The 15,131-nt window shown below is 43.9% G+C and overlaps 1 protein-coding gene and 1 long non-coding RNA gene across 8 annotated transcripts in view; one reads left to right on the forward strand and one right to left on the reverse strand.

The window, feature by feature from the left end:
• Window positions 1–506: 506 nt before the first annotated feature.
• LOC118566041 lies at window positions 507–11,549 on the reverse strand. Its single transcript, XR_004932733.1, has 2 exons — window positions 11,400–11,549; window positions 507–867 (listed from the first exon to the last, which is right to left on the reverse strand). It is a non-coding gene; the product is annotated as an uncharacterized LOC118566041 (long non-coding RNA).
• A 1,499-nt stretch (window positions 11,550–13,048) lies between these two features.
• The window catches only part of cdc42bpab (CDC42 binding protein kinase alpha (DMPK-like) b), an 80,260-nt gene continuing 78,177 nt past the window's right edge, over window positions 13,049–15,131 (forward strand). For all 7 annotated transcript variants that reach the window (XR_004932732.1, XM_036147061.1, XM_036147062.1 and 4 more), the window contains exon 1: window positions 13,049–14,275. Coding sequence is in view for 6 of the 7 variants with exons in the window: in XM_036147061.1 (XP_036002954.1) it covers window positions 14,098–14,275 (178 nt within the window). In the remaining variant the exon portion in view is untranslated. The remainder of the gene's footprint in view (window positions 14,276–15,131) is intronic.

Raw genomic sequence — 15,131 nt, forward strand, 5'->3', positions numbered from 1 at the left:
GTTTTTGGTGCATTTTGTTCTATTGCTGAAGTTAAATAACTTATATATCTTGTATAGCCATTTTTTTGTGGCCTCTTAGAAACAAAAATAGCCTTTTTGAAATAAAAGAAAACTAAGGTGCTCTTGGTATGAGCGGAGGCTCTCCCAAGGCAGCCCCTCAAAAGAAAATGATTTGGGGAACTTGCAGCTGATTTCAATCACCACAGCTCCCACGCCTAGAATTGACAGTCAGAATTAATCTTTAAAGTCTCACACAGACATTTATCTGGCTATTTAACTAATCTTCTGGGGGGATTTTGTTGCTCGGGCTTTTATTTAGGGGTGTCTGATTAAAGCCGATGACTGCAAAAAGCGCCCCATGACCAGCTAGATGTTCATTTATACATCTTCAGTCTTCTCTCTATGATCATGTCTGAACGTGATAGCGGAAGTTGACCCAACTGGACAACATTTGAACATAATGTAGGTAAGACACTGCAGAGTAGATAGAAACAATACTTTTTTTATTCACGGGTAAATGAGTAAAAGGGGCTGAATTCAAACGTTGGGGCAAATATCTCAAGATTTCTGAACATAAATGACCCTTTTTTTTTTAATCTTGGCGACTTGAATCCCGTCAGAACGAGCCCACTCTCCTCCGGGCTGTGTGTTCCCTGCTGCTCCACATGTGCCCCCAGACAGACATCTCTTGACCCTGTGAACCCGACGTGCCCTCTGCTCCTCAGCAGCACCCCTTGTCCACACACGGGCCCCTCGCTCCTGTCTGGGGTGGCAGCTCTGTCCGGCAGAGGTAGCAGAGCGTCAGGCGTTATGATGAACGTGCAACAGACAGGAGCGGGGTGTGGGATCGGGGAGATGGCGGGTTCTCTGCAAAGAGAGAGAGAGAGAGAAAAAAGCAAAGGATTAGATGTTTATTCCATGCTCTGCTGGCCAACTCCTGAAGCAGTCCAGTAGATTAAAATTATTAGCAAAACAGACAGTTAATCCAGGACCCCTCCCCGCACCCCCCCTCTCCAACCTGCCGCGGATGTGGATTGGGGCAGGCTCTTCACAGGCGGGTGATTATCTGATTCCATTGCGAGGATTTGCCTTGCCTTTTTTGTCACACAAACATTAGATAGAAGCGGTGTGCTCTCGCTGGCTGCCCAGAAGGGCCCCCCCCCCGGCCCCCCGGTTGTGTATTGGGCCGCGTTTGCTCAGAGATGTCAGACAGACTGAAGGGGCACACAGGAAGAGCAAATGACAGATGACTGCCAGACCTGCTCTCGCCGGCCAGCAGCTTTTTCCGACAAGACAAATTATTAATTAGCGGCGCGGGGGAACCGCCAGCAACACGACGGGACGCAAACGCAAGCAAAGCTGGACGGCTTCAAGAGAAGAACGTGGACCATGCAGCGGCCCCAAAAAAGTGACGAGGGCTGGCTCATTTGCAAATCTTTATGCGCCCTGCTTGCTTCTTTTGTACACCTCAAGGGTACAAATAATACAGGTACAGATGAGATTTCCCTCCCCAAGTGATGTGCGTTTAATCTTTTTTTTTTTTTTTGCTAACCGTGCACAGATAGAAGGCCCACCTGGTGAGTCCATGTGGTTTCACCTCTATGTACCCAGGAAATAAAGTCCTCCAGAAGGACTTTTTGGTTGATTCTATCACTTTTCCTAAAGGTGGAAACGCTCATTAATTAGGCATCCTTTAAGACCGGCAAGGCAAACAAACAAGCCGGCATCGGCCAATAAGATTACTCGACAGGTACGCTGTCTCCGATCAGACGCGACACAGAACCTTTGAAATGAGTCACGGGGATTTCTCAGGATGTCTTTTGGGAGAACAGATCCATGTTGCAACTAGTGGGAGCTCAGTCTCTCCTGTTATGAATTTAAATTCATTAAATCTCACACATATAGGACGGTTTGGCAGAGGGGATTGTTACAACCCTTTACGAATTAGTTTCCCCTCCAAAGAGTCTCTTATTTGTCAATACCTGTATTTTTTTTATTGTCTCCAACGTTTGAGTGTGTCTCTATTAAAACAACACAATAAAACTCCTGAAATCCTGTCATTTCTTTTCTTTCTTTCTTTCTTTTTTGAATGGGTGTATCACTCTAAGATCATCAGTGGTCACCATCTGGTGCCTATCTCCAGCAGTCATAGGTGGGGTGCAGGTAACATGTTCCCCACAGGGCAACGCGGAGACACACAGCACCAACAACCACGCACATGCAACGCTCAAACCAAAGGGTGATCTTAGCGTAACCAGATGACCTAGCGCTCATGTTTCTGGACTAAGAGAGGAAGCCAGGGAACCCATGCATGCATGGGAAGAACACATAGAGAAAGCACTTCCCGGAGAAAAAATAAAAAATAAAGCAAGGTTTACTCCCTGCATCTACAAAATAATAATAATAAAAAAAAAAAAACTGTGATTGAGAGTGCGTTGATGTACAACCCCTCATCGTGGTCCTCTGGCTGCAATATGGCGGATAAGAGGGGCCCCTGCAGAGGATAGTGAGGGGAGCTGAGATCATAGGAGCATCTATACCTTCATTCCTGGACCCATTTTCAGAGCTACTGCAGGAACATTACCCTCCACAAACCCACTGAAGTATAATTATTATAAAGAGAGCATCATTTCTCAGTCCAGAATCATCTTCCATAAAAAAATATATATGTTACTAATCTACAGGCTCTGATCCGTAAAGAAACCGGGTCACAGTCGCACACAATCAGGCGTTACAGCTTCAGAGGAGGGCCTCCCCGGTCGCCACAGTCAGCACTTTAGAGACAGCTTTATTTGTCATTTTGCATGCACAAAGTGCGCACAGAACGAAATTTTGTTTGCATACAGCTTAAAAAGTAAATTGCACTAAATTTCAGGATAAAGGTAAAGGAAAAAGATGCAGCAGCGATTTGTGTAAACAATTGAAATGTAAACTATGTATAACAATGTAAACAATGTAAACAATGCAGGGGAAATAGACAGCGTGCTATTCACGGTATCCAGGAGAGTATTATTAGAACCGCGTAATATACGCCGTGTTCATCTGCAATAACCGCTGCAGGCCTGCAAGGATAGGGTTAGACATCGGGACTAGCAGTTCTGCTTAACTAGCTACTACTGGACCCAAACTTACTTACTCCAACTTCAAAACTTTCTTATGTTTCTTTTTAGGTCGATAAAAAATGTATTCATTATTCGACGGCCCTTTCCTGCTGGGGACTCCGCCGTCCACAAGAAGTATGAAGGTGACGGTGGAGTCGTCCAGCGTCTGAAGTGAAACTCAAATTCAAATGTTAGGTTCTGATTTGTGGCTAAAACGCGTGCGACGTTGTTGCAGCAGACTGCTATATGCTGATTGATGGACTGACTGGACATGTAGGTGGCATTTTCTGCTTCTGTGCCACAGATCTCCCTAGCCACACCAGGACCGCTTTTGTTATTTGGCAGCTATAGATCCAGGGACGGGGTTCCTCCTGGCTCCCTCCTCGGCCCACTGTCGTCATCTTTTATCGTACCCTACCGATCCTTAAATCACTGCACGGGCTCCCTGCTTGTCAAAGGAGATGTTTTTTAAATCCTGTCAGTGGTTTCAAGGCACTGGGCCAAAAGATAATCCATAAACCAGACGGAGGCTTCAACCTTCAACGTTGTATCAGCATTTCTTTTTTATAGAGCTTATGCTGTAACCACACTTCCTGTTGACTAGTCAAACAAGTAAGCCGTTGAAAACTAGTTCAAGGCACAACTGGGAGCATTTTCTCATCTCGTTTTGAGTGATTGTGCCGCTCCCTGATGGAGCGGATGCCCTGGGAGGTGAGCCATATATCCTACAAAGAAATAAAATGCTGTTGCATCGATGTGACTGTTAGTATTAAACAGCCTACTAAATATTTTTATTGTGTGGTTAGTCATTCTGGGTGGGTGTGTTTTTTTTTTTTGTAGATCTGATTATTGACAGTGTAAAATGGCAATAATTTGATTTGACTTGAATACATGCCGCTCTGAGTCGTCTGCTGTCAGCATCACGGGAGCAGACATGTAAATTCAGCGCAGATCTGTTTTACAGTGCAGCCAAAAGCCAGTCTAAGTGCCCTGCGCTCTGCGGGCCAAAACACACAGGCCCTATGAAGAAGAAACAAAACAAAAAAAAAAAAAACGGCCCCTCACATTACAACCCCTAATTCGGGAAATTAAGCTGTCTTTTGTGTGATATTTCTCAGTCTTCCTTCCTTCCAACGTTGCCGATCGAAGACAGTTCAAAGCTCCATCTGATGCTCCGAGGTGCCATTTCTTTTCAATCAAAGGCCCAAACCAGCTCCCGCAATCAACAAGGCGAGTGTTAATTAACATCCACGCATTTGCATTGAAAAGCGGTCCAATTTATAGCTCGTCCCCTTCCATTTGTGAGTCATGAAGCCCCCCCCCCCCCCTCCCTGTTTGCAGGGCGGCTGCGCCTGTTGCGGATGAACGGGACCGCGTTTGCGCTCTCCGCTGCGGCGTCTCTCTGCGTCTCCCGGGGAAACCAGCTGCAAAAAAGGTCAATATTGAACTGGCGTTGGTGGCCGCCGCAAAATCCCCATTCATCGCCATTGTGGCCCACTTCCTGACCCGCTCGCCGCTCGCATTATCTGAACGTCAAATATTTGAGGAAACGCACCGCTCGCTTTGCACCTTAATGGCCCCCAAAACGCGTCTTTATTTCTGTGCAGGTTCCCCGCAGCTGCGGAGGCCTGTCTGGGTCTGGGTCCGATCCATCGAGCCGGCCTGCCAATAATCATCGATCCGTCTGCGAGCAGGGAAGGGGGGGGGGGGGGGGGCGCCAGACCTGTGCCAGGACAAAAGCCCTGCACTTATTGCTCTGGACGGTCTAATTGCGTTTCACGCTTATAATGAGGGGCAGGGACACCGCGCCACGGACCTAATCCCTCTGTAGACTTAACCCAATAGGATCAGACGTGATTAATAAGGAAAACTTAACAGCCTTAAATCAGCGTCTGATCAATAATCAACACTCTGGATACCTCCGTCATGCAGAAACCGTGCAGCTTCTGGCTCTGTGGTTACAGCTGCTTCAGACGCATCTGAAACCAAGTATTTCAGATTCTCAATTTGATTTAGGTCTGGACTTTGACTGGGCCATTTTTGACTGGGCCATTTGCCCGGGCCTCTCAACTTTTAACCAGCTTCCCTGTTGGAAGGAAGACCTAAACTGGCCCACGCTGTCCAGGGTGAGGTTCAGTGGTATATTCCTAGACAGAAAAGGCCAAAAATGTTACACTTTATGCTTAACGGACCAGTTCTATGGACCAGATTGGTGGCTTGGTCTAGAAGGACTGGTCGTTGTCCTTAGGACAGATTGTTCCACCTAAGCCGTGGATATCTGCAGCTCCTCCAGAGTTACATGGGCCTGGTGACTCCTCTGAATAATGCTCTCCTTGCCCAGCCTTGCAGCTTTAATCACGGCTCTGGAACCTTAAGTCCCTCCAGGGAAGCACCTCCTAACCACAAAGCGAATTTGAACCAAGAATTTTTTAAAAATATAAAGTTATGAAAAAGGCAGACGTTAATGGGTTATCTGTGGGGTTAGTTTCTGCTATATTATTTCAGCATTACAGAATGTTACCAATGTTACAAAGTATCTTTTTTGTTTCACCATTTCTTTATCACTAGGTGGCAAAAATACATGTTTTCATTCATCATTTTCCTAAGACATGGTCTGTTTCATTTAAGAAAATGTGTGAAACCTCTCCCCAGCTTCATCCCCAGCCTGCCTACTGTGTTCCTTGATCTTCCTGATGCTGGTTTTTTTTTTTTAAACTTATGTACTGACAGCATGTTTGACAACGAGGGGAGAATTAAGAAAGGATCGCAGGGATGTGAGAAACCCTGACTTTAGCTCATGTCCAGTCCTAATCGACAGCCATAGCCAGCAGGCTTTTTTAAGTGACTCAAATATCGTGTTTTGTAACCCCACACGTTGTTGTTAGGTTTGTGTGTAGATTGATTAGAAGAGTGTTCATTCAATGTGTGATTTGCACCGGCTTAACAGGTTTGATTCCAGCTCAAATCAATCTAATTTGCAGACTGAATGCTATGAACCATTCAGAACGGCGAATCGATTAAAGCCCTTGTGCTCTCATGTTAGCAATGCTCACTTTGTATCAGCATCCCCTCACAAGCAGGAAACTGCTGCTTAGAATACTGAAAGAGAGGCTCTACACAAATGTGCTGCCACCGGTGCAGAGCTTGCTGCACATCAGCAACAAGTGTGTGTGAGTGCATCTGCATGCACCTGGCAAAAGCCTTTGACCAACTCTGCAAGCAAATCTAATTAATAATAAAACAACAATGGTCAGAAGGCGAGATCCTCCACGGCAGGGTGAGTTGTGTAAAGTTCTGATTTGTTGCAAATGTGACAAATATGTCAGTAATAAGCAAAACAAAAGGTTTTGAAGTTATTCTTCAGTATAGCATCGATATTTGTAAGAAAAAAAGTTAAAATTCTTGGAGCCAGTGCTAAAAACTCATGCCGTAGAGTCTGGGGTTGTAGTGCAACCCATGTTACACCAGAGGGCGCTGCTGCATTTCTCTAACAGAGACCGGAGACATTTTCATCTTGTTGACGTTCATTCACTCACATTTTCATTTATATGGAAAGCTGAAAACAAGTGTTTTTATTTCTCAATGAAAAATAATTTTTCATTACATTTAATGAAATGAGCCAGAACTAATAAATACTCGAAGTGTGTAAAATTACAAAAGTTACATAAAAATACAATTTCAATGTGCATAAAGACACACATTCCCAGGAAAAAGAAAAACGCTTTGGAAAGAAAGTATATAGCTTGAGACCTGAATATGTAAGTGCTGGTAAAAAGTATTCATCCCCTTACAAATAGCTCTGTTTTCTTGTGTTTTTTGCCATACTTACAGTAAATGTGGCAGACCATCAAAGTAATTTTAATATCAGACAAAGCTAAATGGGGTAAGTATCAAAACTAGTTTTCAAAGAATAATTCATAAAGGGGAAAACACTATCTGAACAAACCTGCTCCTATGTGAAAAAGTAATTGCCCCCTAACCCTAATGACTGCTTGTGCAACCCTTGACACCAAATGTCTTACATAAATGTGGAGATATGTTGACCATCTCTTTTTAACAGGACTGTTCTAATTCTGCCCTGTGGTGGGTTTCTGAGCATAAAAAGGTGTAGTAAGGCCACCATCTCATTTGGACTTTGACTACGCCTTTCCAAAACCTTTATTTTGCTTCTGTTTTTTTTTTGTTTTTTTTAGGCCTTTAGTTGTGGTCTTGCTTGTGTGCTTTGGATCACTGCTCTGCTACATAAGCCAAATGAGTGTGAGTGTAAGGGTGTGTATTAATGATCTTCTCCATAATGATGCTCTGACAGAAAGCAGAATTCATGGTCCAACAGATTATTGTGACTCAGCGAAGTCCTAAAGCGGGAGAGAAGCTCTCAAGCATCATACTGCCACAATGTTTCTCTGTCAGGATGATGCTCTTTGGTTTAAATGCTGAGTTAGTTTAATGCTTCCAGAAACCCCCCACGTCTGTCTGGTCAGTCCACAGGAAATCTTCCCAAAGTTACAACTGTTAAGTTGTAACATTAAGATGTTTTTGTGTAAATGTGAGACGGACCTTTGCGCTGTTTTTGGTCAGCGGCGGGTTCCACCTGGGAAACCTCCCTTGGATCTCTTTCATGTTGTTGAATCACTGACCTTAACATCGGCAAGAGAGGCCTGCAGAGCTTTAGATGCTGTTCTGGGTTTTTTGTTCACCTCCTGGATGAGCGTAAAAACCTTAAATCCCTTTGTAAACCCACTTGCACACGGATAGATGTCAGTGACTTTGTTTCTTGCCTGTTCTAGACTTCTTTTTTTAGACTGGGGGATGATGTGTTGCCTTTTTGAGATCTCTTAACATACCTTCTGGTATGTTAAAACAGGTTGTGTTTAAATGATTTCTTGATTCTATAGGAACTCCTCTTTTCTTTTTTTAGTTCATGAGGGGGGTTACATGTTTACATCAAGTCAGTCTTGTTTGGATTACTTATTTTTCCTAAATAGCTGAAATCATGATTTAAAAAAAAAAAACGTATTTTGTATTTACTTTGGTCATCTTTACCCAAAAGTTAGACGTGACTGATGATCTGAAACATTTAAGAGTGACGAAAGAAAGCAAACGAGAAGAAATCTGTGAGGGAGCACTGAGCACTGTTACAGACAAAGACTGGCCTTCATAGGACTGGTGGTGGGGGATTCTCCAGTCTTCTGCATGTATAAATCCACATTAACGGGGTGGAAATGGCTAATTTGCATATCTGCAACACAACGGGATGCAAGAAAGCATACATTTTAAAGCGTTATCATGCACCCTTTCAGACATGAACATTAAAGAACAGAACTGTTCTTTAACAACTACCATCTATGCATCGATAAAAACAATCTGAGGATCAAAACGCGATAGATCTGGATTTACGAATCTTTGCACTCTGCCACAGTCCCTCTTTACGCCGTGGTTAGTTGTTGCAGAAGGCATTCTGTGATTTTTGAGCTATTTTCTAATGAACAGTCATGTTTATGCCTGAAGCAGCATTTAGTTCCTATGCTCCACTTATCTGGAACAAACTTCCAGAAAACTGTAAAAGTGCGGAAAGCCTGAGTTCTTTTAAATCAAGATTAAAAACACATCTGTTTAAAATTGCCTTTGACTGTTCTAGTTAAACAGTTTTACTGTTTTTAATGTTCTTTTTTGTTACTACATTCTATCCCTACTTGCTTTTATTCTATTTTCTATCTACATTTTATTATTTTGCTATATCTTAATCATGTAAAGCACTTTGTATTGTCTTGTACTGAATTGTGCTATAGAAATAAATTTGCCTTGCCTTGCCTTGCCTTGCCTTGAAATTACATCTCAGGACCAAAATACAGTTTTCTGCTGCAGAGTGAGACGCAGAAGCACACAAACGCAGCCGTACGTCCATCCTCAGAAATGTAGCCGCTGTCAAAGGCTCTGTTAAACGGCCGAAGTTAAGATGTGCCATGAACGCTGAGGAGAGGCATGCTTCACGGTGTACACGTCCACACAAAAAGAGGCTAGCAGTTAATTGCCCTGGAATTTATTTCTGGGTGTCAGAGTGAAGTGAAGGGGGGGCGGGGGGAGTACTTACAGGTTTCAGCATGCCAACCTTGAACGCCACATATTCAACCACCCACCACGGAGATGTGTGCTTTTTGTGTTGGTCGATCACATTAAATGCCAATCCAACACATTAGAGTTTGTCGCCAAATATAGTGAGTGCAAAAAAACTTTTTGGTAGCCTAAAGGTGGACCGTTTCATCCAGTAAGACTGACACAAGGGGACATTATGTGGCCGTATCAGTGTACAACATCCCTGTTGGGCCCAAGAGCAGGCTCGTTGTCGATCGGTTGCTTTGCTCACCAAAAGGCCGGATAAAAATGTGGAAGTAGCTCACAGAGCCAGACGTTATTCTCATTTAATCCTAGATCCTTGTAGTATATGTTTTATTTACACCCCACAGTCAAATGTATGCATCCAATGTTATTGAGTCACATCTGTCCCCATATATCCGTCTCACTCGCTCCTCAATTCATTCTTGTAGACATTTCAGTTCAGATGAAATGAAACAATGTGCATATTGTCACTATTTTCTCTATTTCCACCATAATTTATAATTACAACATGAACGATGTAATATTTACAAATGTCATGCATGACATCACATACTTAAAATATATTTCATTATTTCAGCATTCAATTTATTAATTTTGCAGGGGGTGGACTGCAATATCTGATGGTATATTTAATAATCATTTGTTTGTTTACATTTTTATTCACCTACTGAATTAACCATTCTGTTGTATGATTTGATTGAATTTGACTTTGTAAAGTGCCTATTAAATTGAATTATTTAATTTTTTTAAAATCAATTCTGGCACTTTGTGGCCTCCAATGCGCAGTTCAATATGGTTTGATGCTTCAATTGCAAACAGAGTAAAAATTTCAGTAAATAAACATGATCTTTAAAGTGTTACGTATTTATGTTTGTTAAAAATAGTCATGATTTTTTTTTTAAAATTTTAATTAAGTATTGACCGAGTGAAGTTATCTTTTAATTACTTAACTTTAATTAATATGAGTCTCATGGCACTTTGGGGCTTCCATACAGCTGATCATTGCAGTTCAGCAAACGGTTTGTGAAATAGGTTTTGTAAGTCAAATAGATTTATTTGGTGTTGTTGAGTGTTATATATATATATATATATATATATATATAAAATTTATTTTAAAGTGTTTTTTTCAATGTAGGCAAACATATAATAATAATAATAATAATAATAATAACAATAATAATTATTATTATTATTGCAGTGTTTTCGTTTTATCAAATATCTATATGTAGATATAACTTAATGAAATGAATGAATAATCTATTTGTAGAATTAATATATCTTGTCCTTTTTGGGCTTCCATTGAGGGCCAGGTGTGAAGGTATCTCCATAACTTCCAGCCCATGGAAGCTGCAGCGCAGAGTCAGTCTGCGGGAAAAACGGGTTTTAGCTGCACCACCACCACCACCAGCGGCAGCACACAGACAACCCGCACTTTCCATTCACAATATTGACAACCCGCACCAGTCACCCCCCTCCACACAGCAGATGCTGTGACGGGGCGCCATGATGATGGTGATGATGATTAGCTGGGATTTTGCTTGCAGCAGGAACCAGAGATCGTGCAACGCGGGAAGATGAGCCGATAGACGACAAGACATCTTTGGAGGCACACAGGGGCGCAACTCAAGCAATCATGGCGGATTTGTCGCGTTAGCGCCGTGAGTATCGCGAGAGTAAGAAGAACCGGTCTAAATAGTGTGGAAGCCCTCTAAAAACTGTTTGATTTGAGGCCTTCTCAACACTTCAGTTTAACGGGACCCAATTTATATCATCCCGTGATCAAATCTTTATGCATTTTACATGTGACTTCTCCATTATCATGATGTTGACCTACTAGAATGTAATATTGGACACATTATGGATTGTGAGCAAACAAAATAGCTTCTGAGTGTTGAAACATAATGGATGTTCCAGGTGTATCCTATTTATTAGCGTTTTATTTGCATCTCATTAAAGCTATAGTTGGTAATTCTGTTCAGAAACACATTTAGACTGGGTACAATCGTCCTTCCATCCTGAAAGTAGTCAATACATTATGTATTCACAAAGAGGAGGTTTTAAAAAAAAATCATTCTCTGTGGGAGCTGCAAGCCTGTAAAAACTATAACCATGCAATCTCTGCCATTCGGTATGAAGGAAAGTGATTTGTTCTGTTCCTGCTTTCACCCATTACATACTCACCCTCCTCTGTCCCTCATGTTCAGTGGGAATCGTCTTATCTATTGGTTGTCCCATTTTTGACACGCTCACATAACGCCAGTGTGTGTGTGCTCGGTTCTTCCTAGTTTCCGCTTGCTGGCTGCGCATGCGCACCTATCGTGTTTGGCTGGTATTACTAATAGTACTTAGCACCACCTTACTAATTGAATCACACTGGTTTTAGCCTCCTCCCACAGTCCAAAAACATGACTGTTAGGTTAATTGGCTTCTCCAAATTGTCCTTAGGTGTGAGTGTGTCCGTGAATGGTTGTTTGTCCTGTCTGTCTATGTGTTGCCCTGCGACAGACTGGCGACCTGTCCAGGGTCGCCCACCTCACGCCCAGTGGGCGCTGGAGATAGGCACCGGCAACCCTCGCGATCCCATGAGGGATTAAGCAGGTCAGAAAATGGATGGATGGATGGATGGATGGGTTTTAGCCTATTGGAAACCAGAAATAGGATGAAATGTCATTGCTAGAACCGAGCCCTTCCGAGAGGTATCGGATGGAGCATAGAGCTCCGGTTCCCATGTTTTTAACTTGGCAACTTTGTTGCTTTGTCGAAGCGTTTTCAGACCCCTGAAGAGACTCACTTTGAAAAATTCATAAACTTTATGAACAAACTTAAAATGTAGTTTTTGTAGTAATTTACTTTTTGTAGTGTATACCACAGATGCAACTGCAAGCTGTCGATGCTCCACTGAGTGAGAAAGAGAACAGGCACAAGGGGAGGGCTGCAACAGAATAAACCTTGACATTTTTATATGTATATATATGTATATATGTATGTATATGTATATATGTGTGTGTGTGTGTGTGTGTATGTTGGAAAAAAGTTTAACTAGAGGCTGCCTTTCTTAAGATAAAAGATTAAAGATAAAAGTAAACTAGCCGGATGGTTTAAAGAGAACTGAGAGTTGGCTCCCTTTAGAGAGCCGCAAACCCCATCTTTAAAAGCAACAAGAGACAAATCTGGCAAATTCTGCTGTTATTGTAAACTTTTAGACGCCTGATATATGGCGATCAGTTTTTATTGTTAAGATTTAATACAGAACATTCATGTAATTCTAGTACTAACTGACATGGAGTGTAAAATAATGAATGTAATGTAAAATAAAATAAAGAAATGCGTGATAAATATAAATACAGAACAGGGGAACAAAGCCATATAATGAAAATCTTAGAAACACAAAGGTTTTATAGACCTGGAGTTAGATTACGTTAGAGTTCAGCAGTTTTTTAATCTACTTAATGATGAATAACATGTTTTAAATTGATTAATGGACCAGGGAAAGGACCCCCCCCCCTCTCCTCTTACTGCTTACTTGTGTGTTTTGTGCAACGCTTTGCCATCTTATAAGTTGCTTTTAAATTGCTCTAGAAATAAAATTCTATTATATGGTATCAGTGAAAGCCGAATTTAAGTTTTCCACCGCATAAAATGGCATCAGCGTCGAGCCCTAATCGCTCCTTTCATCGAGAGACAGCGCCATGTTCCCATAATGCATCGCGGCGTTAGAGAAGGAGCGGTCCTCTGGGCTGTCTCCTCCTGCCGACAGTCTCTGACAGCCCCTGACTTTGCAAAGACCGACCGACCGGGCGGTGCAAAGGAAAGGAAAAGACAGGAGGGGGGGGGGAAACATTCAGGCAGTGTCCCGTATTTGGAATGAGTACGACCAGAACACAGTTTGTCTTTTCTTTTTTGCTCTTTTTTTTTTTTTTTAAAGTGAAACGGGTTTATTTGTAACTCTTTATATATTTTTTTTAACCGACAGGACTGGATACTCCCGAAGCAACTGCAGACAAACTAAAGAGACATTTGGTTTCTTGGACGAATAATGGGATTTAAAGAACATATCTGCCAGCAGCGAGCTTGAGAGGAAAACCCAGCGAGACGTCCCCCCCACCACCACCATCATTACCACCACCCTCCTCGGCTGGAGGAACACTGGAAGCGTGTCCTGCGGTGGAAGAAGCGACGCGGGGAAAGATGGCATTCGGAGGCGAAGAGCAGTAGCGCCAGCGCCGCTTCCCCGGCTAGCCGCGGAGCTAAGCTAGCAGCGGGCTGCTCGCTTAGCCAGGCTCGCCCTTTCATTCCTGGAGCAGAGGAGGGGCGCCGTGGCACTGCGGATCTGCCGTCGCCTTTTAGGGCTCCCTGGAAGAATGGAGAAAGCGTCACGTCTGCCTCGGCACCAGCTCAGGGAAGACTGCTGAACCCGAAAAAAAGAAAAGAAAAAGAAAAAGGCAGCGAGCCGAAATTGTTTTTTTACACTGTGCTTCCCAGAAGGAGAGGAGCGGAGAGCCGCAGGGATCCACCGGCCTGGGGCAGCCTCGGACTGGCCTATTTGTTTCCCTGTGCGCCCAGAGGGGAGGTAGGGGTTTTAGGGTGGGGGGAAAAAGAGAAAACATGGGGGAATGGTGCACATCTCCCCCACCGTGTGGATACTGGAGCTGCACGGGGAGATCATGAACGCAGAGAGAGCTCCGGTGCGCCCTCAGCACAAAGTTTGATCGTTTTCCAAGACGTCCTCAAGGCGAGAGAACTTCTCTCCAGGCCCCGCTGCGCCAACTAAACAGAGCCGGGAGGTGGGCTTCCCACCCCCCTTCCACCTTTTGAGCTTTAGCTGCTGTTTTATCCGTCCTCCGATCGCCCTACGGAAAGCTAACCGGGCCGCACGAACATGTCGGGAGAGGTGCGCTTGAAGAAGCTGGAGAAGCTGCTGCTGGACGGGCCGGCTCAGTCCAATGGCCAGTGCCTGAGCGTGGAGGCGCTGCTGGATATCCTGGTGTGCCTCTACGACGAGTGCAACAACTCCCCGATCCGGAGGGAGAAGAACATCCTGGAGTTTCTGGACTGGGGTGAGTCGTGTGTGTGTGTGTGTGTGTTTGTCGGGCCTTGCGCCTTCCCCCGGCTCTTTGGGCCGATCGGAACCGGGTCGGTGTGGCGCAGCGGCCCTCCCTCCCTTCCTCCGTCACACTCTCTTCTCTCGACCTCTCCGCGCAAGGCCTCTGCGCTCTTGTGCAACCGAGAGTTTTTTAATAGGGGTTTGGTAAGTTGTCTTTGCGCCGGAGTGGACCGGGCCGGTGGAAGTTGGCCCGTGTGCCGCGCCGAGACGCACCGATTGGGCCGGAAGCGCGCAGGAAAACGACCCCCCGGGTCTATAAAGTACACCTGACCGTGGATCAGTTCTAGAAATGCGTCAAAGCGCCCGCAGTTGGTTGATTTGGTGTTCTAACATGTTGGAAAATCTCCGTTTTTTAGACCTTAAATTATTATTAATAGTAATAGAAAACCTGCAGATCACACAGCACAGGTGATCAGGTGGACAAGCGGCTGGTTCTGATCTCTGACCTGCTCCGTTTAGATCAGGGTCCAGACCAATTTATGGCCTTGCCAATTAGTCCCCCCCCCCCCCTTCCATTTCCCAGTGGCACAAAAACAATCTACATAGCCAGGGTGGCTCAGTTTCAGTATTTTAATGAAAAAGGAAGATCAATGATCATAGACTGAAAGGTTTAAAAACAAAAATTCTACTTTAAAGTCCTTTTTGAATTAGGTGCAGTGCCGTCTCTCCCTCCAGCCCTGTTGCTGTGCACTGCCAGTCAGCTGGCTGAATGGCTGCATTTCTCCCCTCCTTTAAATCGTGTTCTATGTTTCGGTTCAAAAATTACGGTGGCAGTTCCATGAATCGCTGGTTGTATTTAGTCGAGGCTA

This window comes from Fundulus heteroclitus, chromosome 15 (genome assembly GCF_011125445.2).
Source record: "Fundulus heteroclitus isolate FHET01 chromosome 15, MU-UCD_Fhet_4.1, whole genome shotgun sequence".
NCBI lineage: Eukaryota > Metazoa > Chordata > Actinopteri > Cyprinodontiformes > Fundulidae > Fundulus > Fundulus heteroclitus.